Source organism: Podarcis erhardii (assembly GCF_964252035.2).
Source record: "Podarcis erhardii genome assembly, chromosome: 6".
In the NCBI taxonomy this organism is placed as follows: domain Eukaryota; kingdom Metazoa; phylum Chordata; class Lepidosauria; order Squamata; family Lacertidae; genus Podarcis; species Podarcis erhardii.
The window spans coordinates 18,550,435-18,573,801 of NC_138510.1; the positions used below are offsets into that span (position 1 = coordinate 18,550,435).

A 23,367-nucleotide genomic window follows, 5' to 3' on the forward strand; every position below is an offset into this window, starting at 1 on the left:
AGGGCTCCTCCAATTTATTTGATTTGCTTCCACAAAGTGTACACAAAGGGTAGATTATATCTGGTCATTATTGAGCATTTGTTCTGATTTGCTTTGGGGTTGGAGTGTTACACAACAATGAGCATTCATCCTGACATGCTTATTGTTAAGTTGTGGGTGAACATATCAGATGACACAGCGATTCTTCAAACAGCTCTTGTTTATTCAGAGGCCAGAACAGAACTGAACTGAAGGGTTCAGTCAGCCTGCTTATATAGAGCTCCAGTACAATGTAACTGTAACAATTTTCTAAAACTATCCAATCACTGAACATCACTTTCGATCCCTTATTTGCATAACTATCTACAGTATCCCCCTGCTGGCCCAGGGTGAGAACTTCAGTACATAACACTTATGAGGTGCTTTTCCATCTTCCTGTTAATGATTCATTCATTCATTCATTCCAATGCATTTCCCCATTGCTTTCCTAGTGACACAAAGTCCATTTCCTTTTTTTTAAATGTAGATTTGCTGTACTAGGGCAGGTGTGAGGAACCTCTGACCCTCCAGATGTTTCTGAACTACAACTCCCATCAGTCCTAGTAAGCATGGCCAATGAGAGTTGTCATTCAGCAACGTCCGGAGGGCCAAAAGGTTCACCATACCAAGCTTAGAATCACTCCTACAAAATGCTGACATTCTGGAGGAGGCCTGACTAGTAGAGATAGACCGGGGTGCCCAAACTTTTTTCAAAGAGGGCCAGATTTGATGAAGTGAACGTGTGTGAGGGCCAACCAAAGTTGTTGTTGACCTTTTTTTAGGATTGAAGTTGGTGAGCTTTTTTAAAATGATTTTACCCCAGAGGAGTTGTGCTTTTTTACAATTTTACCTCGAAGTTCTTGAGCTTTTGGGGGGATTTTACCCCAAGAAAAAAACTACCACAGATGCTGCATTAAACCAACAGCCGACCGGTGGGCTGGATTAGGCCCCCGAAACGGACCATGGACATGCCTAAGATAGATGCATTTGTCAGTTTCAGCTCTCTCTCTCTCTCTCTCTCTCTCTCGTTTCTCACATTGAATTCAGTTCATAATAATAATAATAATAATAATAATAATAATAATAATAATAATAATAATTTATTATTTATACGCCGCCCATCTGGCTGGGCTTCCCCAGCCACTCTGGGCAGCTTCCAAAAAAATATTAAAATACTGTAGTACATCAAACATTAATAGCTTCCCTAAACAGGGCTGCCTTCAGATGTCTTCTAAAAGTCTGGTAGTTGTTGTTCTCTTTGACATCTGGTGGGAGGGTGTTCCACAGGGAAGGCGCCACTACCAAGAAGGCCCTCTGCCTGGTTCCCTGTAACTTGGCTTCTCGCAGTGAGGGAACCACCAGAAGGCCCTCGGTGCTGGACCTCAGTGTCCGGGTAGAACGATGGGGGTGAAGACGCTCCTTCAGATATACTGGACCAAGGCCAACATTTCCCCAGCAGCTTGTGATTTTATTCCTCAGGAAAATTCATCAGCATTTTACTGTGAATTCCTAGAGTTGTACAGTAAATAAGAGACCATAGCAAGCCACCGTATTTCCCCCAATATTGCCTCCTGCCGAGGGCGTTCACATCACTTGCTACTTGTTCCTTTTAGACTTGAGATGTGGAATGGGACCTTCTGCATGGAAAGCCATCTCATGGCATTTCTACACTGCCATCTTTAACTGGTTTAATAGGTACTCTCGCTTTCCACAGAGCGCTGGGGATTGTAATTCTGTGAGGGCAAAGTTCAGAAGCTCCCAAGAGAATTCTCAGCTCAGCATGCTGCAATTCTCAGGGTTCTTCGGAGGAAATCAATGCCTGTTGAAAGTGTTATTGGTTTGTGGTGTGGCTATTACCTTAGAAGAATTTATCCTCAGTAGCTCGAGTCCTCAAGTTGTTCAATGCAATATTGACATATAGAATAGTCTGACTAATCCGTTTCAATGACCTGATCCTGTGCATGTGTTGTTATTATTATTATTAATTATGTGAATTTCTTTCTTTTTTGGGGGGGGGGAGAGTCCCGAAGCAACTTACAGAAAGGTAGAATACAAAAATAAAAAACCCAAGAAAAACATACAGAATACTAAAAGTATCCATGCTCCAAATAAAGTCCTGCTAATTTCAGTGGAACGTACTTAGGAGTAAGTGTTCATTGAAGTAGAGCCTATGAATGTTTAGGGAAGGGTGATGCAGAGGTTGTGATCCAAATGACTTCCTGGCCATGCAATTTTGCATAGCATCTTTAAAAAATAAATAAATCTGATTTCCAAGTTAATTTTAGAAATCTGCTTGGAATGATTCTGAGTGCCTGTGGTTATCTGTTTGCTCTTTCCCAGGTCACCAACCGTGGAGAAGCTCACTTGGAACTCAATGCCTTCCGCCGCAAGCACGACTGTGCCCTAGTGATTTCTGGCGATTCCTTGGAGGTGAGAATGTGGTTGTCGCGGTAGCCATTGCAGCAGGTGAGCTGCTGTTGGTGGTGGTGGGGAAATGTTTATATCCACGTAACTATTTTATCTGTTTTGTGGAACAGGTGTGCTTGAAATACTATGAGTATGAGTTTATGGAATTGGCTTGCCAGTGCCCAGCTGTGGTCTGCTGCAGATGTGCCCCAACACAGAAGGCTCAGATTGTACGCTTGCTCCAGGAGAGAACTGGGAAGCTGACCTGTGCTGTGGGTAGGTCACTTCCAGCTTCGTTTTCCAGCTGGGCATCTTTGGGTGGTTTTATTTTTACCTGTCTTCATTGGAAAGATTGAGAGACAGAGCAGCTGTGATCTAAATGCCATGTTTCTGGGGGCTCTCAGTTTACACCTTCTGGTTGCACCCACCTGGCTCCCCTTGAAATCCCCTACAATGGTCAGATACCTTCTGGAACAGCACCCCATGAGATGTGAGAGATACTGCCAGAGGTCCCCATCAACCATGCACATCCACTCAGGCCTACCTAGCTCTCTGCACACACAAACAGGCACCTCCCAGCATAGACTACATAAATAAAAGCCATTCTCCCTTGAGTGCTGAATGTCTCCAAGGAGGTTTGGCTCCCTCTACCACTGAAAGGGGCATGGGTGGTGCTGTGGGTTAAACCACAGAGCCTAGGACTTGCCGATCAGAAGGTCGGAGGTTCGAATCCTCACAACGGGGTGAGCTCCCATTGCTTTGTCCCTGCTCCTGCCAACCTAGCAGTTCAAAAGCACATCAAAGTGCAAGTAGATAAATAGGTACCGTTCCGGTGGAAAGGTAAACGGCGTTTCCGTGCGCTGCTCTGGTTTGCCAGAAGTGGCTTAGTCATGCTGGCCACATGACCCGGAAGCTGTACACCGGCTCCCTCGGCCAATAAAGTGAGATGAGCGCCGCAACCCCAGATTTGGCCACGACTGGACCTAATGGTCAGGGGTCTCTTTACCTTTACCTTTACCGCTTGAAAGCAGAAGATGCTGTAAGTTCAAAGGAAGTCGTCGTCTCTGCCTCCCATTGAGGCTTCAGTTCTGACCCCCCCCCAATATTTCACCATATATTGCATGATCAAGAAGGTTTGGCAAGAGCGGGCTTGATTTTCAGTGGCTGGGTTTATAAGGGCAAGGAGGTTTACTGCAGACATCATGCCTAGGTCCCTGATAATATGCAAATTTGTGCATTTCCCCCCTGCTGCCATGGGCATTTCAAACTTGCATATCCTGCTGCAAAGCGATATATGCAAGTTTCTCTATCACTTGCTAACTGGAAGCACAGAAATCATTACCCTGGGTCACTTGCCTTTGCTTTATTAGCCAGACAATATGAGCTAAACTCATTGATCCTGCACCAAAACAAGGAATCCATCTCTAGCACCAGCGCTTGCACTCTCCTGCTATACAAAAATGCTGCAAGGCGCCTTTAGCACATTAATAACGGAGTGGAGGCTCTTTTGTGATCAAGCTGAACAGCCCTGCAGTCTAATGTAAGCTGCAAGTAAAGATTGGTATTCCATCAAGATTCTCTATGGTCTTTTTCTCTGTTGCTTCTTGCAGGTGATGGTGGGAATGATGTCAGTATGATTCAAGAGGCAGATTGTGGTGTTGGGGTTGAAGGAAAGGTGAGTCTCTCTCTCTCTCTCTCTCTCTCTCTCTCTCTCACACACACACACACACACACACACACACACACACAATTTTAGTTTTAAGACAACAATTATATCGATAGCTAATGCACACACAAGGAACCTGTTTTGTTAAAAGGGATGAAATGAGTGTCTGACCTAGTTTATGCAATGAAGTCCTTACTGAATAAGTTGGTATATGCACAAGCTCCATGCACCCAGCACAGCTCCTTCACTCCCTGCTTGCGTACCTGTGGAGACACAGGCCAGGAAGCCACAGTTAACCACAGTTTCTTGTTATGTGCAAACCAGGAAACTGTGGTTAACGGCTTCCAAACAAGCCATGGTTTGGAACGGTGAAATTATCCTCCTGACAAAGTCAGTTCTGCCCATGGTGATGTATGTTTCCCACATTAAGATACCACTTGGTAAATGTGCAACCCTAGAACATTTTACGACCTGCCAAGAGTTTGTGAATGCAAACAAGGAGCAAAAGCAAGAGGTCTGTTCTGCTCTGGTGAGCTGCTGTGCTTGATTGCTGGCTTGGTAGCAGTTTTGGTAGAGTTCAGCTTGGTAGATCACAAGTTGTGCAGGCCTAACCTACGTTTCTGGGTGGTTGTGAGGATGAAAGTGTAAAATGATGTGTACCGACCTAATCTCTTTGGAAGTAGGGTGGACTAAAAAATCTAACCATAAAACAAAGCCGTAAATAACTGTGAAAAATGGACCAAACACTAATAAGGCTGTAATTATGTGCATGCTTACCTGGGAGTAAGCCCCTCTAAACACAGTTTGACTTACTTCTGAGTAAACAGGCATAGGCTTGTACAGCACATTAGACATATATCTGCAATTTATTGTTTTTTAAAGTCTTATTGCCCTTTTGTAAAAGTGCCAGAGATGACCACTTTGTTTTTCAAAGGAGGCTGTAGCAGAGTCTTGAGGCCATTGTGATAAAGGTTCTGAATCTTGCTTTTATAGCTCTAACCTCTCCTAATGATGGCATATGAAGCACGGCTTAAGCACCTGACCACAGCTGGCACTCCAGCTGAGTAAGGGAGAGGCAGGTGCCACAGAATTCGGATTGTATCTGTTTCCCTATGGCAGGATATGTTTTGCTGCTATCTTGTGGTCTGATAGGTTGTTGCTTTTCTTAATTATTTCTTGGTGTACCTAGGAAGGAAAGCAAGCTTCCCTTGCAGCAGACTTCTCCATCACTCAGTTTAAGCATCTGGGCCGGCTACTGATGGTGCACGGACGGAACAGCTACAAAAGATCTGCAGCCCTCAGCCAGTTTGTGATCCACAGAAGCTTGTGCATCAGTACAATGCAGGCAAGTAACACCACAGCATCTTCACTTTTCTTCTCCCTGTTTAAGAGAGCACGACTGATGTCCAAAAGTTAAAAACGCTATTTTTACATTGTTCTAATACGTCACGAAGTCAATTCAGTGTAGCGTCTTGCTTCTGTTAAAACTGAAAATGTGTCTTATTTTTATCAGAGCTGCAAGGTTTAAGCTTTCCAGTTGGTAACACGATTAAAATCTCCATTAGTTAATAAATAAGGGGTCGCAGTTGGCAAAGGCTCAGGGCTGGCCCTATCTGTTCCTATAGTGATGGAGCAGAGTCATGGATCTACCCACCCAATGTCAAGATGACTGCACCAGACCAAAGGCTTACCTGGTCCAACATCCTTGTCTCACAAGGGCCATCCAGTTGTCCATGGCAAGCCCACATGTGGGACCTGGGTGCAACAGTGCTGTTCCCACTTACTCTTCTCAGCAAGTGGTATTTGCAAAGGCATGCTGCCTGCAAGAGCAGAGACAAAGCACAACCATCATGGCTAGTAGCCATTTATAGCCATATCCTCTGACAACTATCCACTGTAAATGGATATTTAATTTTGTTTCCCACCTAAAAATAAGTCCAACAAGGTATCCTACAATCTACAACAGTAAAATCCAAGAACCAGTAGCATAAAGGCAGACTGTATTCCTATACCTGCTTACCTAGGAGCAAGCTCTAGTGAAGTCATTGGTGGAATTCTGCTTTTTAACTTACCAAAAACTTGAAAATAGACATTCCCCTCTCCCCATAGTACCTGAAGGCCAGCTGTGAAGGCTCTGTGTATCTTGATTGTATGTGCGCCAACAGTGAAACAGAGTTTGAATTCGGTGTCCAAATAGTTCTGTGAAAACATCCATGACCTTTTTTTTTGCGTCCCAAAGAAACTTCAGACCTGTTGATCATCAGGATACTTAAGCATGTGTCAGATGATGGGCAATGGGAGTAATTGCTTTTGAGGAGAGAGAGAATAGGTAGGATGGAACGCAGAACACAAGTCTGCATATTCTGTGATTAAAGCACAGCTTGCTACCTCTCTAGTTCAGCTCACGTTGAGTCTTCCTTGTGTGGAAACAATAGCTTTTTAAGAATTAAGATGGTTTGAGAGGTGCTGCTTTAAATCCTGCACATGACAGCACCTTTTTCTTTGTCACCTGTGGTCTTTTCAAACAGGCATTGTAGGTTTCTCAAACTATATTTTTTAAAACGTGGAATGAGTGTGTACGTCGGGAAAGCCAATATAGGAATCCACAGTTGTTGTTGAACTATAATTTCCACCATTCCTGGCTGTTGGCCATGCTGGCCAACCGGCTGATGGGAGCTGGAGTCCAAGAACATCTGGAAGGCCACAGATGAGAGAGCGCTCAGTTGGTAAAGCATGAGACTCTTCATCTCGGGTTCGTGGGTTCAAGCCCCATGTTGGGTGAAAGATTCCTGCACTGCAGGAGGTTGGACTAGATGATCCTTGTGGTCCCTTTCAACTCTACAATTCTGTGATTCCCCATCCCTGATTTAAAGCCTGCAGCTGACAGACTGTAAAGAAAACATGTAGATTAGTGTTCACTGAAAACCAGGTACTCAGGCTGTCTGACAAAATGCACCAAGTGAAAATCATGCATTTGTCAAGTAAGCATTGTAGCTTTTTGAAACTATAAAGTGGGATGTGTTTAAATGCCATGAGATCCCTTCTTCAAATCACTTTTAGCTCATGTCTGCCTTCAGTCCCCAAGTGGCGAGTTCCAATCTTGCTCCGCTTCTGTGAATTGCCACAGAATTCCTATTGCCATGTGAGCCGTCTGGATGGATCATTGCTGTTGAACACATCTTTGCTTCGAAGCCTAAAGAGTCTTTCCATTTTTGTTTGTTCTGCAGGCTGTTTTTTCTTCGGTATTCTACTTTGCATCCGTCCCTCTCTACCAGGGGTTCCTCATTATTGGGTAAGAACCAAACACTCCCCCCCCAAAAAAATATGTAACTAGGAAGTCTGAAATGCAAGGAGGCTAGTTTTTAAATCCTCATATGTCTGGAAGCATTCACATCCTCGTGTGTCGCTGTCTACAATGCGGACTGCCTTCCTTCCTGCTATAGCTGCTGTTATCAGAATAAGAGATGAGACTTTGAAGGCTCACATTTTCAAAGCATCAATTAATCCCACAATCATGATAAGCACATGGACCTTATTAGGACCACTTTCAGCTCTTATGGCAACTTTTATTTGAGAACCAGGAAGAAACGGTTTAATTTGCTCAGAAGTTCCTCTTTTGGAAGAAAAGCAGGATGTAAATTTTAAAACTAGTAAATTAACCTGGGCAGCCAATGCTTTTCTAACATGAGCCCTTTTTTTATTCAAGAAAGCACAACAGATACATATGTCCCACTTCACATGTTTCTGACCTAAGGTCTGTCATTGTAGCAGAAGAATTAAGACTGAGCATTGGCTGAGCATTGGCAAACATTGGTTTTCAGTGTTAGGGCCTGTGTCTTAGACAACATCACACATTTCACGGCAGCACAACAAAATTTGCCTCAAAGTCTGCTTTTGCCAGGGAGGAGCAGCTAGTTCTAACCCCTGATGAGTGGCTCCATGTGATATCTATGCTGTACAAATGTGCTTGCCACATTTATGCTTTTAGATCGCACATAAAACACATTGCACTTTTTTTAGAGAGAGAGAGAGAGATGCATTTCAGATGTGAAGCAGCTCTTGGACAGCAGCCTCAGGGTGGGGTTGTAGTTCAGCAGTAGGACACATGCCTGGGATGGAGAAGGTTGGGGGCAGGATTCAATCTATGGCATTTCCATTTAAAGGGGTCAGGTGACAAGACAATGGAAAAGACTTCTGCCTGAGACTGTAGAAAGCCAGTCAGAGTAGACAATACTGGTATGAGTGGCTAAATATTCTGATGTGGCAAATTCCTATGATATCCTATTTATAACAGGAGCTTTCATTTCACTTTTGTTTTTCCTTTCCTGAAGCATGCACTTCCATCTCCTGGAATATGAATGTTCAAGGCTGTTTAAAAACGAGGGTTTTGTGGGGTTTAATTATGCATTTGTGAAATGACACCCATGCATTTTCTGTGCCTTCCAATTATTTTATGCAGTACACTGATAATAGAGACAGGGAAAGTGCATGGGATTGTGGATTAGGCAGAATTTGGGATCCGGGCTATTAGCCTTGGCACAAATGAAATTAGAAATGCATGTCTGTGCATGGAACTCATATATATGTAGTGGCAGCTATTAGCAAGAAACATTTTTAAAAGAAGCTCTGGGTGGTATCCAATGCACTGATTCTGTTGGCAAAGGAGTTCTTGCTTGTACAATGGCGCTTTTCCTCCCATCTCCTCCCTGTGTGTGCACCCTGCTTCAGAGGGCGGGGGAACCCCCATAACAAATTTAGGGGGTTTGTGGGGGAGAAGGCGAGGGAGGGGAAGTTCTACTGTGCAAGCAAGAATCCTTGTACTGCCTTAACAAGTTACTTGGTGCTGCATTGGATACAACCCTCTGTGGAGGAGGAGAGGTGAGAAGAGGCTTAAACTTCATTGCTGATCTCATCCTGGGTCGAACCCAAACCCTTTAAGTGGCCAATGACATTCAATTGCGAGAGACAGCATAGAGAAATGTAGAAATCAACAAAAACAACTCTCCCCATTCTGCTTATGTTTGCCACCCCTCAGTCAGATTTGTCGAGGTGGGAGAGGAGGTGTTGAATCCATGTGGAAATCAATGGGGATCTCTTCTGTTGTTGCTTTCAGGTATTCTACACTCTATACTATGTTTCCGGTGTTCTCTTTAGTGCTGGACAAAGATGTCAAATCAGAAGTTGCCATGCTGTACCCAGAGCTCTACAAAGATCTTCTGAAGGTTTGATACATCTTGTGTTGTGTTTTCATCTTCTGTCTTCAGGTTTATGCTCAAGATCACATACAGAAATGTGCATTAGACTGACGTTCATTTTGTTTCCCTGTCCTCTTTCATTTCTTTAGGGAAGGCCCTTATCATACAAGACATTTTTGATATGGGTTTTGATAAGTATTTACCAAGGTAAGAGCCTGTCTGTCCAGGTACCTCTCAGTGAATTGTTTGAAATGAATTGTTCAAATCTCATATTTTCCCAGATTTGGTGGAAACAACAAACACTGACTTGAATAAGCAAATCTACTAAATTGAATATTTGCGCATAATAAATTCTGGTTTTTATAGGTTTGGAAGAGAGGCAATGAGCTCTGCAGAGATTTATATCTACACAAACACATGCTCATTCCCTGACCACTGGAAGTCCTGTTCAGTTTCCTTCTGGCTTCTCAGATTTCCCCAGACATTGGCTGCAATCCTGCTTCCTCCATGTGCAGAGAGCAGCGTGCAGAGGGGCTGTCAGGGTGGTGGTCTGGAGACAAGAGCAGCTCAGTCTCCTGTGTCTACCTGAGCAATGAGGCCAAGGAACCAAGCCACGATCAGCAGCATTGTAGGACTGGGTAGGACCCTATCTGGCTCTTACATCACCTGACCTCTGTTGAGTGGTCCATTCTAATACCACCATCTGGCCAATGACAGTAATGACAATGCAGCTCAGCAAAGACTAAGCCAACAGGTGCCTCCTCCAGCAAACCAGTCACAGTAGCACAGAGCACAAGGAGCTTACTGCTTCTGCTACAACAGCCTAAGTGAATTGCTCGTGATGCCTTTCTATAGGGGCTCCCACTGAAGCCTACTGTGCCATGTCCAGTTCATCATTAGCACTCTCCATGCATCCCTTCTCTGTGTGGTATAGATGTTAGAGTGTCAGACTTGGACCTGGGAGACCAGGGTTCAAATCCCCACTCAGCCATGAAACTCACTGGGTGACCTTGGGTCGGTCACTCATTCTTGGGCTACAGTGAAAGGCCTACACTGAAAGAGCTAGATTGGCTCCCAGTACGTTTCCGAGCACAATTCAAAGTGTTGGTGCCAGTGTTCAAAACTCCCATTGTTCTAGGAGCATTTTGCAAGAGGGAATTTCATTAGCGCAAGCAGTTTCTGAGCTCTGGGCGCAGTACTGCACCTAAGATTTCAGATTAAAACTGCAGAGTGAAGGAAAGGAGGACCTGTTTCTGCCTCCTACTCTCTGAAGACTGGAGAAGAGACCCTCTTAAGAATATTAGGGGGGGGGCAAGCAGGGAAAGGACTAGACCATGTGAAAAATGAACATAGCATTTTAGCTGCAGTTTATTCATTTTCAGCACTGTATTCTTGCTTTAAAAAAAGCACACCTAGACATTCCGTTGTTGTGCCCATAACCTAGGATTAAGGTGCCATTTAGCTCCTAGTTTTCATATCTCAGTTTCTAACACTGGTTGGTGCTGATCTTTAAAGCCCCAAACAGGTTCGGCCTTGTATACCTGAAGGAGCATTTTCAGCCCCATTTTTCATACCCGGACACTGAGGTCCAACTCCGAGGGCCTTCTGGCGGTTCCCTCATTGCAAGAAGTGCAGCTACAGGGAACCAGGCAAAGGGTCTTCTCAATAGTGTCACCAACCTTGTGGAACACCCTCCCATCAGATGTCAAGGAGATGAATAACTATAAAAGCTTTAGAAGACACCTGAAGGCCACCCTGTATAGGGAAGCTTTTTAAGGCTTAATGTTTTATTATGTTTTGATATATGTTGGAAACCACCCAGAGTGGCTGGGGCAACAAAGTCAGATGGTCAGGATACAAAATAATAACTATTATTATTATTATTATTATTATTATTATTATTATTATTTTATTAGCTACCTCACAGAGTTGGGGGTATGTGTTTTCTGCTCTGACCTATTTGAAGGGAAGCTGGAATATAAATGTAAGTTTGAGAAAGTACATAACTGATGGCTGGATGCTTCAGGGTGGATTTGCTGTGCGGTTAATGCTTTAGATGTAATGTCACAAAAAACATCAGTGAGTGTTGCAGAGGGGACCATAATGGCTTCCCAGGAAGCCATTATGGTTCTGCACCCTTCACTCTGCATAGCAGCCATTGTCCATCAGTTAACTTCACATTCAGAGGTGCTAAGTTATACCCAGTTCATTGATTGCCCTTTTTAATTTGAAAAGGAGGACCAGGAATATATTACATTTTAAGAGGGTCAGAGAAGAATTGGAGAGTTGGCTGCAATAGCAATTACTTTTCAAGGGCTAAATCAATACTATAGAGCAGTGTCTTGGCCTTCGCAGAGATCACACAGCTCCCGGACAGTCAGAAAGAGTGAGACATCGTGGGAAAGCTTTCCAAGCCAAGAGCCTTCTCCTGTTACATTCTGTTGGTCAGATGACCTCACCCCTTGATGGATCACACCATGCAATTTTGGCTAGTAGTTATCGCTCAAGATCAGGGATGGCCCAAAACTGAGCAGTACCCAGATGGTGGAAAATTTACTCCCCGGGTCTGTGTTTTATGGCTTGATCTTGAGTCACTGGTAGAATTGTTCTTCAAACAAGCATAATGTGATGTCTGTGGATTAGTCATCAGTGCAGATTACTCATGCTGATGACATGAGTTATGTCTGCAGCTGAGGATCTGGGACGTTGTGTAGCTATTCTCAGATCAGCCAGAAGTAGGATGCAAAGTGATTCTCAGTCTTTCTCTCCCTAACCATTCTCAAAAAATACGTTTCCTTGAACATAAGTCCTATTGAGTTCATTGAGACTTCTTAGCATGCTTAAGACTGGTGACAAAATTAGCTTCAGAATCTCGCCACAGCCATGAACGCACTGAGAAATCTTGGTCAAGCTCCTCTCTCTCTCAGCCTAACCTGCCCCCACCTTCAATGTGTGAATATTATTACAGGTCTACCTAGTTGCAGGGCTTTTGTAAGGTTAGCCAGGATAATATGTCGGAAGGGGAGAACCTGTGGCCATCCAACCTGTTGCTGGACCATTGTCCCTAGCAGCATGGCCCAATGGTCAGGGATGTTGGGAGTCATAGTCAACATCACGTGGAGGGCCAAAGGTTCCTCGCCTCTGATGTATTATGCTGGTTAATAATATAGGTGGTAATAATAATAATAATAATAATAATAATAATAATAATAATAAAGATAAAGTGTTTTGAAAACTCTACAGCTACTGTATAATACTAAGATACTGTCTAGCACAGGCATAGGCAAACTCTGGCCCTCCAGATGCTTGGGACTACAACTCCCATCATTCCTAGCCAACATGACCAGTGGTCAGGGATGATGGGAGTTGTAGTCCAACAACATCTGGGGACCCACAGGTCGAGAACCACTGAGCTAGAGGAAGGAAGGAAGTCTTCTGTATTTTCTTGTTCGTAGAAGGGTCATAGCTCTGACTAGCAAGTCCCACTGATTTCAGGGAGACCGCTCCAAGTCTGGATCCAACCCACTGTATTTTTTACATTTTTGTACTTTATTTAACCCCTCCTTTCTCTTCCGTCCACTTGCAGGCAGCATCATTATGTACGGCGCATTGCTGCTCTTTGAATCTGAGTTTGTCCACATTGTGGCTATTTCCTTCACGTCCTTGATCCTCACTGAGCTGTTGATGGTGGCGCTGACAATCCAGACGTGGCATTGGCTCATGATAGTGGCAGAACTACTCAGCCTTTCCTGCTACATTGCCTCGCTGGTCTTCTTGCACGAGTTTATTGGTAATAGCCATTGCTCTGAATTTCTCAAAACTTCTTCCGTCAAATGTAAAGCCAGGGCTAGTTCTGGAAGCCAAGGTACTTCTGGAAATGGATTTAGGGCACAGGCTCTAGGGCAGCTAGAATTAAAGAACTGGCCATCTTCAATATTGAAAGGAAGCGGGGTGCCATGTGGATTTTCCATCCCATACTCCAAATGTTCAACTGCAAACCCATGAATTGTAATGGGTGAGATGAATTGGTGTTAGAGCAGATGTAGAAAACCTGTGATCTACAAGACTGCCAAGACAGTCAATTTCGTCCATTAGCCCATTGATAGGTCAAGATGGTGATGGGAAGTTATAATATAGTTACCAGATTTTTTTCAATGAATCTGGGGACACTTTTTCTTTTTCTTTTCTTTTTCTTTTTCTTTTTCTTTTTCTTTTTCTTTTTTTTCCTTTTCTTTTCTTTTCTTTTCTTTTCTTTTCTTTCTTTCTTTCTTTTTTTGAAGCTGAGTAGCAACAAGGAGTCAGTGGTGGGGATGGTGAGGCAAAAGACCCTGGGCCCAAGCACACATGCATATTGTATAAAGGTGCAAATCCCTTCTTTTGCACCCTGTGAAACATAAATGCACAGAGTTTTTTAAAAAAACTGGGCAATGGCTGCCCGCCCACGACTCCTGAGCCTCCCCTGATCTCCTTCCCTCTTCCCCCTTTGATTTGACCGATCGGGGGAGGCTCGGGAGTCACGGGCGGGTGGCTGTTGCCCAGTGTGCATTTATGTTTCACAGGGTGCAAAAGAAGGTCTTTGCACCTTGCCTGGCAGAGAAACCACATGCCCTGCACCCCTCCTGGGCAACGGCCACCCGCCCACAACTCCTGAGCCTCCTCCAAACTGTCAAAACAAAGGGGAAAGGGGGAAAGAGATCTGTACCACCGGACGTCCCCGGTTACCCTATGGCAGTGGCAGCAGCAGCGAGCAGCTCCTGAAGCCAGCCAGAGCCAACTGTGCTACCAGGCTGGCTCCAGGCTGCTGAGAATGCCATTGCCACGTTTCCCGGGGACAGATTTGCAAATCTGGGGACTGTCCCCGGGAACCAGGGACGTCTGGCTACCCTAAGTTATAAGCTACTGTTGTAAGTTTTTGCAGAGGAGTCACCCCTAGCCTATAAAAACATTAGCATAAGTAAAGCCCTCTTGTATCAGACCAAGAGGCCTGTCCCCCACAATAGCCCAACATATTTTATTCATTTGCTTACTATGTTTAAAGGCCACCCTTCATTCCAAGGTGCCAAAATACAGGCAGTTAAAATTAAACAATAATATTTAAAAGCAGCAAACACAATTTCCATACAAGTAAAACGGCAGCCACAATAGAAATCCAGTCTGATGTACCTCTCCCTTACCCAAGAACCTGAGCAAAGAGGCAAGTCTTTGGCTGTTAATGCAATGACAACTGGGACATGGTGAGACACACTTCAGAGGGAAGGCTGTTTCTGAGGCATGTGGCCACCACCATGAGAATTCACCACAGATCTCAGAGATGGCTAACAATAGCCCTCCCCTTGTAGTAATATAGAAAAGTCTACTAAGGTCTCTTTTCTTGCATCCATTATTAGTCTAATCTTTCAGTGGAAATGGAAAAAGGGAAGTCATGGAAGGGCTGACAGAACAGGGGGAAACGTAAGGAAAATAACTGCTAATTTGCAGAGCGGTCTGAAATTGCAATGAAACAATATACCTACCGCCATTCCAAAATATGCAGCTGTCAATGCTGAATTAAAAGTTGTGTTTCCAGAACTTCAACTTTGAAGATTCATCCCCCCCCCTTTGAAGACCTTAGTGTGACGCTCTTGTCAGTTTACTTTCAACTTTAAGTGTTTGCTTTCTGCTGCAAAGATTGAAAACTTGCTACTAGTTACCAACTTTCATTTAGAAATTCAAAGCATAAGTAACATTGTTGTCGTATTTTAGCAATCACATTTAAAATATGGAAGCTTTATATATTTTTAAAAATTGTATACTGTATTTTAGTATGATTCCATTGCTGTTTTAAGAGAATCCAGTTCCTCTTTTACAGCTAACCTGAAATTATTTTATTGAAACAGCACTTTAGGCAGTTAGCTACTTCATCAGAGTGGAACTGATGAAATTCGTTCATGGAATGCTTACACCCAGATTTTTTTTTTAAAGGGCATTTAAGTATGCTTTAGGGACATGGGTGGCGCTGTGGGTTAAACCACAGAGCCTAGGATTTGGTCGGCGGTTCGAATCCCCGCGACAGGGTGAGCTCCTGTTGCACGGTCCCTGCTCCTGCCAACCTAGCAGTTTGAAAGCACGTCAAAGTACAAGTAAATAAATAGGTACCGCTCTGGCGGGAAGGTAAACAGCGTTTCCGTGTGCTGCTCTGGTTCTCCAGAAGCAGCATAGTCATGCTGGCCACAATACCTGGAAGCTATACGCCGGCTCCCTCGGCCAATAAAGCGCCGCAACCCCAGAGTCGGCCACGAGTGGACCTAATGTTCAGGGGTCCCTTTACCTTTTACTAAGTATGCTTTGAACAGGGGCTGTGCTTTCTTCTCAAATTTGTGTTAAAAAAAAAGCTAACAAAAGTACTTCTGATACTGTATTCTAACAATACAATCTTATACATGTCTACTCAGAAGTAAGCCCTGTTGCTATCAATGTGGCTTCCAGGAGAATGTGGCATTTTCCAATGTTCAGTTCATAATATACATAAATGTTCCTTCAAAGTTGGAGGAAAACTGAGTGTGAGCATTCCATTACTTTATTCCTTTCTTTGAACTTGTATTTGCTTTTTTAAAAATAATATATTTAGCAGAACAACATTTAACAAACCATGCTACACATGGAAATTTTGAAAAGTAATTATTTAAGGGTCAAAAAATACGAACCTTTAAACATCCCAACAATAAACACACGAAATGCTGTATTAAAACATCAGCAACACTGTAATAAATATGCTGCAGCCCTTAATGTGTTCCTTTTTATATCTGCATGTATTAAAAAAAAACAATTCCTGGCCCACATTGAACACTTGTCTTGGGGTGGGGGACTCATTTTGATGGCTTCTCATTAACATTTCTAAGTTGCACCTCACAGTTGTACTCCAGTTAAGCTGCCAAAGTAGAGGAACCACCTGCAAAAGCCCATCTTACTTTTGGGTGGTAAAATGATTTCAGTTAGCTTTAAATGTACAGCTGGACTCCTTGAAGTAAGCATGTTTATTAAATAGGGACACAGGGGGCGCTGTGGTCTAAACCACTGAGCCTCTGGGGCTTGCCGACCAGAAGGTCGCCGGTTTGAATCCATAAGCTCCCGTTTTTCTCTCCAAGCTTCTGCCAACCTAACAGTTTGAAAGCACACCAGTGCAAGTAGATAAATAGGTACCACTGCAGCAGGAAGGTAAATGGTGTTTTTTTACGCTTTTGCACTTGTCATGGTGTCTCGTGCCAGAAGCGGTTTAGTTATGCTGGCCACATGACCCGGAAACAGGGCCAGATTTAGGTTTGATGAAACCCTAAGCTACTGAAGGTAATGGGGCCCATTATATGTCCAGCTGTCCTTTGCCAACAACAAATTGTCACTGTTTTTTGTGTTGAATAAATGCTATATGGTAATTTATGGACCAAATAGTTATCTAAAGCCATTTGTGCATAACAAAATATGTATTTTATCAAAGTAATTGTTGAACTGAAATACAATTTCAGTTTAGAAGTATAGAAGGGGGGCAAGACAGTGGGACCCTAAGCTATAGCTTGTTTAGCTTATAGGTAAATCTGGCACTGCCTGGAAAGCTGTCTGCAAACACCGGCCCCCTCGGCCTGAAAAGTGAGATGAGCGCCACACCCCATAGTCGCTTTTGACTGGGCTTAACTGTCCAGGGGTCCTTTACCTTTTTATTACATATTATTAAATAAATAAATAAAGTTGCATGGCTTGCTATTTAGTTAGGGTGCACGCATACAGCTCTGTTCTGTTGAACATATTTTGATGTCTGTTTTTCTTTTCCTTCCTCACCCTCAACATGCCTCCTATATGAACCATTCTCTCTTTCTTCTCTTGCAGATGTTTACTTCATTGCAACCTTATCGTTCTTGTGGAAGGTGACAGTAATCACTCTGGTCAGCTGTCTCCCCCTCTACTTCCTAAAGTATCTGAGGCGAAGATTTTCTCCCCCGAGTTATTCAAAACTCACTTCGTAGGTGGTTCTACCAGTGGAGCAGAGACTACTTCTCCCCGCCCCCCCAAACCCTCTTTTTCTTTTTGCACAAAATAAATGTGTGTTCCTCATAGTCACGGTTATGTCCGATGGTTGCAAATGGATCATGCACTGGCTAGAGAATGTTTCCGAAAGACTGAAATAACTGGCAGTGCAGCAGAAACAGCCAAGTAAACCGGAGAACTTACATATGTGATCCAGGGTTTTTTTTGTCAAATTTATATTTATTTTAACTGATAATAAATGCATGTAACTGGAAAGAAGAGTTGGCTTCCAGTGGGCAATTACTGGAATGGGCTTACTTGGGAAGTACTACGTAAGCTATTGATGTGACAAATCTTTCAAATGAATTCCCCCCCCCCCCTTTTTTTAATTTCCTCATGTCATTTTTATATTACTATTTATCTTTTTAGTTCAGGTCCTAGTTTATAAGCATTTTGTATGTCTTGGGAAATACTTTAAAATGGGTGAAACCACATGCTCACAGGCAACTTTAGCCATGCTGACCTCTTTTGATGTGTTCCAATGCAAACCAGAGCTCCAAATTTCAGCTAAGTTTTCTTTAATCTGCAAAACGGAAACAAACAAAAAAGCCACAGTGCGTCTTTCCTGCTCTGAAGTTGTCCAATTATTTTTAATGGGGATTGACGCTGGTAAAAGAGAGGTTCTGTTTTATTAAATGGTACCATTTTCTTGGGAGAATACTTTTGTGTCATCCAAACTGCTGGCGCAGAACTGCCAGAACTAAGGCAAACATGGGGTTCCCACCCCATATTCACCTAATTAATGCTTATGACCAAGGGTGCCAATTTGAATAAAATATTGGGGGGGAAGGGGCTGCATGATCAATCACGACAAGGTGCACACACAGCATTTGAATGGCAGTGCCCATCAACTTTGCAGTGGCGCAGCCCCTTCAAATATTTTCTTGCCGGGGCTGAAGTCTCCAGGGCGCCTGGGAGTTGGCTTCTATGTGTGAGACTACCACTAACCTTGGGCTCCAGGTGGGCAGCCTTTGCTGTACAGTGCGGCCACAGGACAGTCTGAGGAAGGAGTGGACAGGTGCTTCCTGCATGGCCGATGGGGTTGGGGAAGAGATGTTTGGCACCTCCCCTTCCTGGACATGCCAGGATGCTGGCTGGATCCTCTCCTATGGGGGAGGCAAGGCGTGCATGCCCCCACTGTGTTTAAGGGGGTGGCCTGCTGTGGGTCGCCATGAGAATGGAAGGGCTTTTGCAGGGAGAATCAGGGATGCAATACCTAACCATGTTAGACACATTCCTCCAGCCACACTCCTGTTTTCACCCGGCGTGGAGTAGGTGATGGAGAGAACGAGAGCCTGGCTGCAGAAATACAGTGGTACCTTGGGTTACATACGCTTCAGGTTACATATGCTTCAGGTTACACACTCCGCTAACCCAGAAATAGTGCTTCAGGTTAAGAACTTTGCTTCAGGATAAGAACAGAAATTGGGCTCTGGCAGTGCGGCAGCAGCAGGAGGCCCCATTAGCTAAACTGGTGCTTCAGGTTAAGAACAGTTTCAGGTTAAGTATGGACTTCTGGAACGAATTAAGTACTTAACCCGAGGTACCACTGTAAAGACTTTGCAGAAGGGACTGAAGAGGAGAATTGACACATGGGGGAAAGGGTTAAGCACTCTCTCCTTCTTCCTGCTGATTCTCCCCTGCAAATGTTCACCGCAGAGCTCCCACGTTTCCACTAGCTAGCAAATATATGCTCGCTGAGATAATACAGATTACATTCTCACATGCAGGTTTTGTTTGGCTCATCCAATGGAGCGAACCAATGTTTCTTCCTGCTCTGTGCAAATGAACACGGCAGGTGACTGCCCCAGATGGGGCTGGCAATATGAGTATCACTGTTTTATCAGAATAAACACCTTAAGCTTCATCAACGTTTTGGAAGGAAACCAGCTGCTAATTGCCCCTTTTGAAAAATATCTGAAATGTTTTTCTGCAGAAGTGTAACAGATGTATCGGATTGTAATAGAGATGTAACAGAATCACAAGGGAAAGTTCATGCGATACTGATTATTTTCTGTAAAGCTTTTAAAAAAGTTTCTTATTAACACTGAACTGCACGTTTTATATTTTTCACCGGACTGTACCACTTTGGACTGCAGATGTGGACTTGTGCTTGGATGTTCTTTTCCATGTAAAAACAACAGTGGCTTTCAGCATGCAGACAAAGCTCATCCACACTTCTCTTTCTCCTGCGATTTCCAGGCATGGGTCCAAGAGGTTTTTCTTCTGTCCTGCCACTTTCCCCATAAAAAAACCCTTGTTTACTGCTGAATCGAAACAAACGTCATGCCGCAGAAAATCTGATTGTTCCGATTCAGCAATAAATGTGATGTGTAAAAGGGAAGTGTATCTGCAGGTGAGAAGGTTATTCATTTCTACATTCGGTTCAGAGTTGTGTACAGTCGTACCTTGGTTTTTCAGCTTAGTTCTCAAAACGGTTTGGCTCCAGAACGCCGCAAACCCGGAAGTGACTGTTCTGGTTTGTGAACTACTTTTGGGAGCCGAAGGTCCGATGCGGCTTCCAGTTGAGTGCAGGAAGCTCCTGCAGCCAATCAGAAGCTGCGCCTTGGTTTTAAAATGATTTTGGAAGTAAAACGGACTTCTGGAACTGATTCCGTTCGAGAACCAAGGTACAACTGCGCTTCAAGATCCTTGGGCCATTTAAGAGAATTCCAATCAAATTAGTGGGTGTTAAACACCGCAGTAACACATATAAGTCCATTTGAAATGCATTTCTGTGGGACTTGAGCATGTCTAACTCTGGGTTGTACAGCTTTTTTTCTTTTGGGGAGGATTCCATAAATACAGCATGGCCCGTAATTTTATATTCAGTTACTATATCCTCCTTCAACTTCTTGTATGGGTTGTCTTTGTCTTCTCTGAGTGTATAAGAGTGTCCTACAAGAAAACTGTGGTCACAGCCCCTGCGCAGCCCCTATTTAGATTTAATCATTATTGTGCAAGACCATGTTGGTAGACTTTATAGATTTTTGGGGTTGTGCGTGTGTGTTTTTTTAATCAGTGAAGTTTACACTAAATAATGATCACTGAGCCATTAATGGCCACGTTAACAAAGCCAGCAAAAAAGGGAACGAATTCTAATTAAGTTCAGTAATATTTATTGGACTAATGACATAAGAAACTATTTTATTTAGTGGCAGTAATGTAACTATTAATGCTTTTTGTAAGACATGGAATCTCTTTGACCTGTTGTTCTTCTGTAGTACATCTTAGACAAGGTTGTAATCTGTGAAGTGTTTCTGAGTGGGCACAATTTAATTTTGTGAGCATGTCTTAAAAAAAAATCACTGTTCAAAACAGCCTCTTGTACAACAAACTAGTTGATTTGTTTATTATAGCTTGATAGGATCTCCACAAAATTACCTTGGTTTTTTGGGGGGGATTGGAGCACAAATTGCACAAATTAATAATTCCGCTGAGATCAGAACTTTTCTTCCCTCTTCTGTCTTTCTCCCTTCCACCTAAAAAAAGTTATGTGTCATTATGACAAGGGAAATGGAATTATCCTTTCCTAAGCTACTTTAAATATGTGAAGCCTGGCAATCATACCTTGTGGCCTGCAATCTGCTGGGAATGCCGGCACAATCTGAGTGTACTGAAATGGAAATTTGACAAAGGCACAGCTTGGAATAAATTGTTTCAATCGGGTTTACACTGGCAAACATCCCTATAGATTGTGTGTTCTATGCAGCATGATACAAGTCAATTTGGCAGTTTTCCTTAAAATGGAGAAAGTGGTGCATTATGTAGATTGCTGATAAATACTATTTCTCTTTGCAGCTGGTTACTAAAAACACTTTTTGCACTGATATGATGATCCTCTCCTCATGTTGCCGTTTCATTAAATGGAGATACAGCATCCATTTTGTTTCTGATACTTTGTTGGTTATTCTCCCACTTCTGAATCATATGTTTGCCCGTATTCCTACAGCCTTTTTTCAGACAAGAATACAAGGTTGCAGTGCTGTGCAAACATATCTGAGAGTAAGTCCCATTGCATTCAGCGGGACCATTATCTGAATAAATGTGGATAAGATTTGGGCTATTAGCTACATTTTCATATTGGCACTATACTCCTGCTTGAAGCACCCAAAGGTTATAGTATCATAGCCTACCCCCAAATAATGGAAAAAGCTGGAATAAGGGCCTGCAAAGTGAGAGCTGTGGTTGAGTTGTGGTTACTGCTTTGACTATACCCATACTTGAATGCCTAAACTCTTTAAAAAATATAAACTTGAAGTTCAGGAATTGGTACAGGCTTTGCTTAGAGGAATTGCAGTACTAATCACCCATTATGTCAGATATTATCCATGAGGTGCCTATAACAAATGTGCAGCCATACTGCACACAGCATTAGATGAGACAGCCGCAAAGATACTGCATTTTCTCAGCAGCGAGGTATTGTGGCTTGTGGCACTGGGCAATTGTAATATTTGCAGGCATTGGGAAGTTGTTGAGATTTCGCATGACAAATAATTTAAGGAAAACGATCACACGTGAAGCTCCCTGACTGATTATATCAGTCGCCAGAATTGCTCTTCTTCTGTTCATGTTGGGGCAAATGCTCTCATACGTCACAACTGTTGCATTGGGCCTCCTCAGAAAATAGTTAGAGGATGAAAAGACAGAAATGCTCACCTAAATCTTCTGCCCAACATCTGTTGAATACTACACAGAACTTCTGACATATAATATCGGATATGGAACATTCTATCTGAAAATTTAGGAGGCTTTTCATGCACAGAAAATCCTTTTAAATTCTGGGCTTAGTGTCCTCACTTTTTGTCTATAGCTTATGGGGCCAGTCTTTCGGTGTTCTCACCATTGCTTCTCCTTCTGCAAAAGGCAGCTCATGACATCTCAGATACCCTATGTTTCCTTAAGATATGGCACATAAATGCATGAGCAATACCATAATGAAATCTTATAGCCTGGTCTTCAGTGTCAGGAGCCAACAGGAACAAAAAGTATCCTGGAACGAGTGTTGACCTAAAGCAGAGGGTAGGGTTAACATGCCCAGCAGTTGCAATTACCATAGTGTAAATTAAAAAGCATGCTTTCTAAGATTACTGTTTCAGGATGCGGGCGAGGGTATTGCCTGCTAGCTTTTTGCTACAGAGAGTAAACCTCCATTCCTTGGCATTCTCCATGGAACAATCCTAGGAAGGCTATACCACATTCCCTCAACATTTGAACTGGCTCTCAGATACTCCAAAGTGTTTGTCAACTGTGATCAAGTTGATTACTGTCACCTAATAATGTATGTATTTCTATACCTTTGGATGTGAAGCAGGGGGAAAAAAAAAACATGTTTTCCTGTGTTGGGGAATATGGATTCTCTTGTCAAACTATTTGTGATGCTAATGTTTTGTACCTGTCCTCTTGTTAATTAAGATGTACATATTCTTGATGCAAGAGAAATATAAAAGCAAATTATTGTCATGTGCAGTTCTGTGTCGCAGATGTGTATGAACTTTTAAAAAGGGAATGGTATAAAAACAGGTTTAAAAGAAATAAAATTTTATGCAACTTCATATCTAATTCTTGGCCTGTGAGCTGATGTCTTATTGATCAAATTTTTAGGCTGCTGTTCTTTCCAAAACATTAAAGCCGATTTTCTGTGGCCTGAAAGAAGACTGAAGGACAGAGAAAATACAGGAAGACAACAGTTCCATAACAGATGGAATTTAGATTCTTATGGGGCATTTAGATGCCCCATGAAAGAGTGAGTAAATGCCACATGCCAGTTCCACCTTAAAAACCTAGTGTGGGATGCTCTTAAGAGGAACAGGAAATGGCTTAGATCACACACAGGGGAAGTCTATTCCCAGCAAAGGAGAAGACAAATAAGGATGGGAGAATTGGAATAGGGGCAAGAGGAGAATAATTTTTGCCAAGAGGAGCAAGTGTAGATGGGACAGTTGTAAGGCTTGGTTCACAAACCAGCAGAACCCATGTGCAAACAGTCCCTCTGTTTCCATGTGCATGGAAACTGACTGATACATG

At 43.1% G+C, this 23,367-nt stretch overlaps 1 protein-coding gene across 3 annotated transcripts in view; it reads left to right on the top strand.

Annotated features, from left to right (window-relative positions):
• Nucleotides 1-22,902, top strand: part of ATP9A (ATPase phospholipid transporting 9A (putative)) — a 102,801-nt gene extending 79,899 nt beyond the window's left edge. For all 3 annotated transcript variants that reach the window (XM_081867566.1, XM_081867564.1, XM_081867565.1), the window contains exons 20-28: nucleotides 2,359-2,448; nucleotides 2,556-2,700; nucleotides 4,035-4,099; nucleotides 5,280-5,435; nucleotides 7,318-7,382; nucleotides 9,204-9,312; nucleotides 9,435-9,492; nucleotides 12,872-13,075; nucleotides 17,143-22,902. In XM_081867566.1, the coding sequence (XP_081723692.1) occupies nucleotides 2,359-2,448; nucleotides 2,556-2,700; nucleotides 4,035-4,099; nucleotides 5,280-5,435; nucleotides 7,318-7,382; nucleotides 9,204-9,312; nucleotides 9,435-9,492; nucleotides 12,872-13,075; nucleotides 17,143-17,279 (1,029 nt within the window). In that variant the 3' untranslated portion in view covers nucleotides 17,280-22,902. The remainder of the gene's footprint in view (nucleotides 1-2,358; nucleotides 2,449-2,555; nucleotides 2,701-4,034; nucleotides 4,100-5,279; nucleotides 5,436-7,317; nucleotides 7,383-9,203; nucleotides 9,313-9,434; nucleotides 9,493-12,871; nucleotides 13,076-17,142) is intronic.
• The last annotated feature ends 465 nt before the right edge of the window (nucleotides 22,903-23,367 follow it).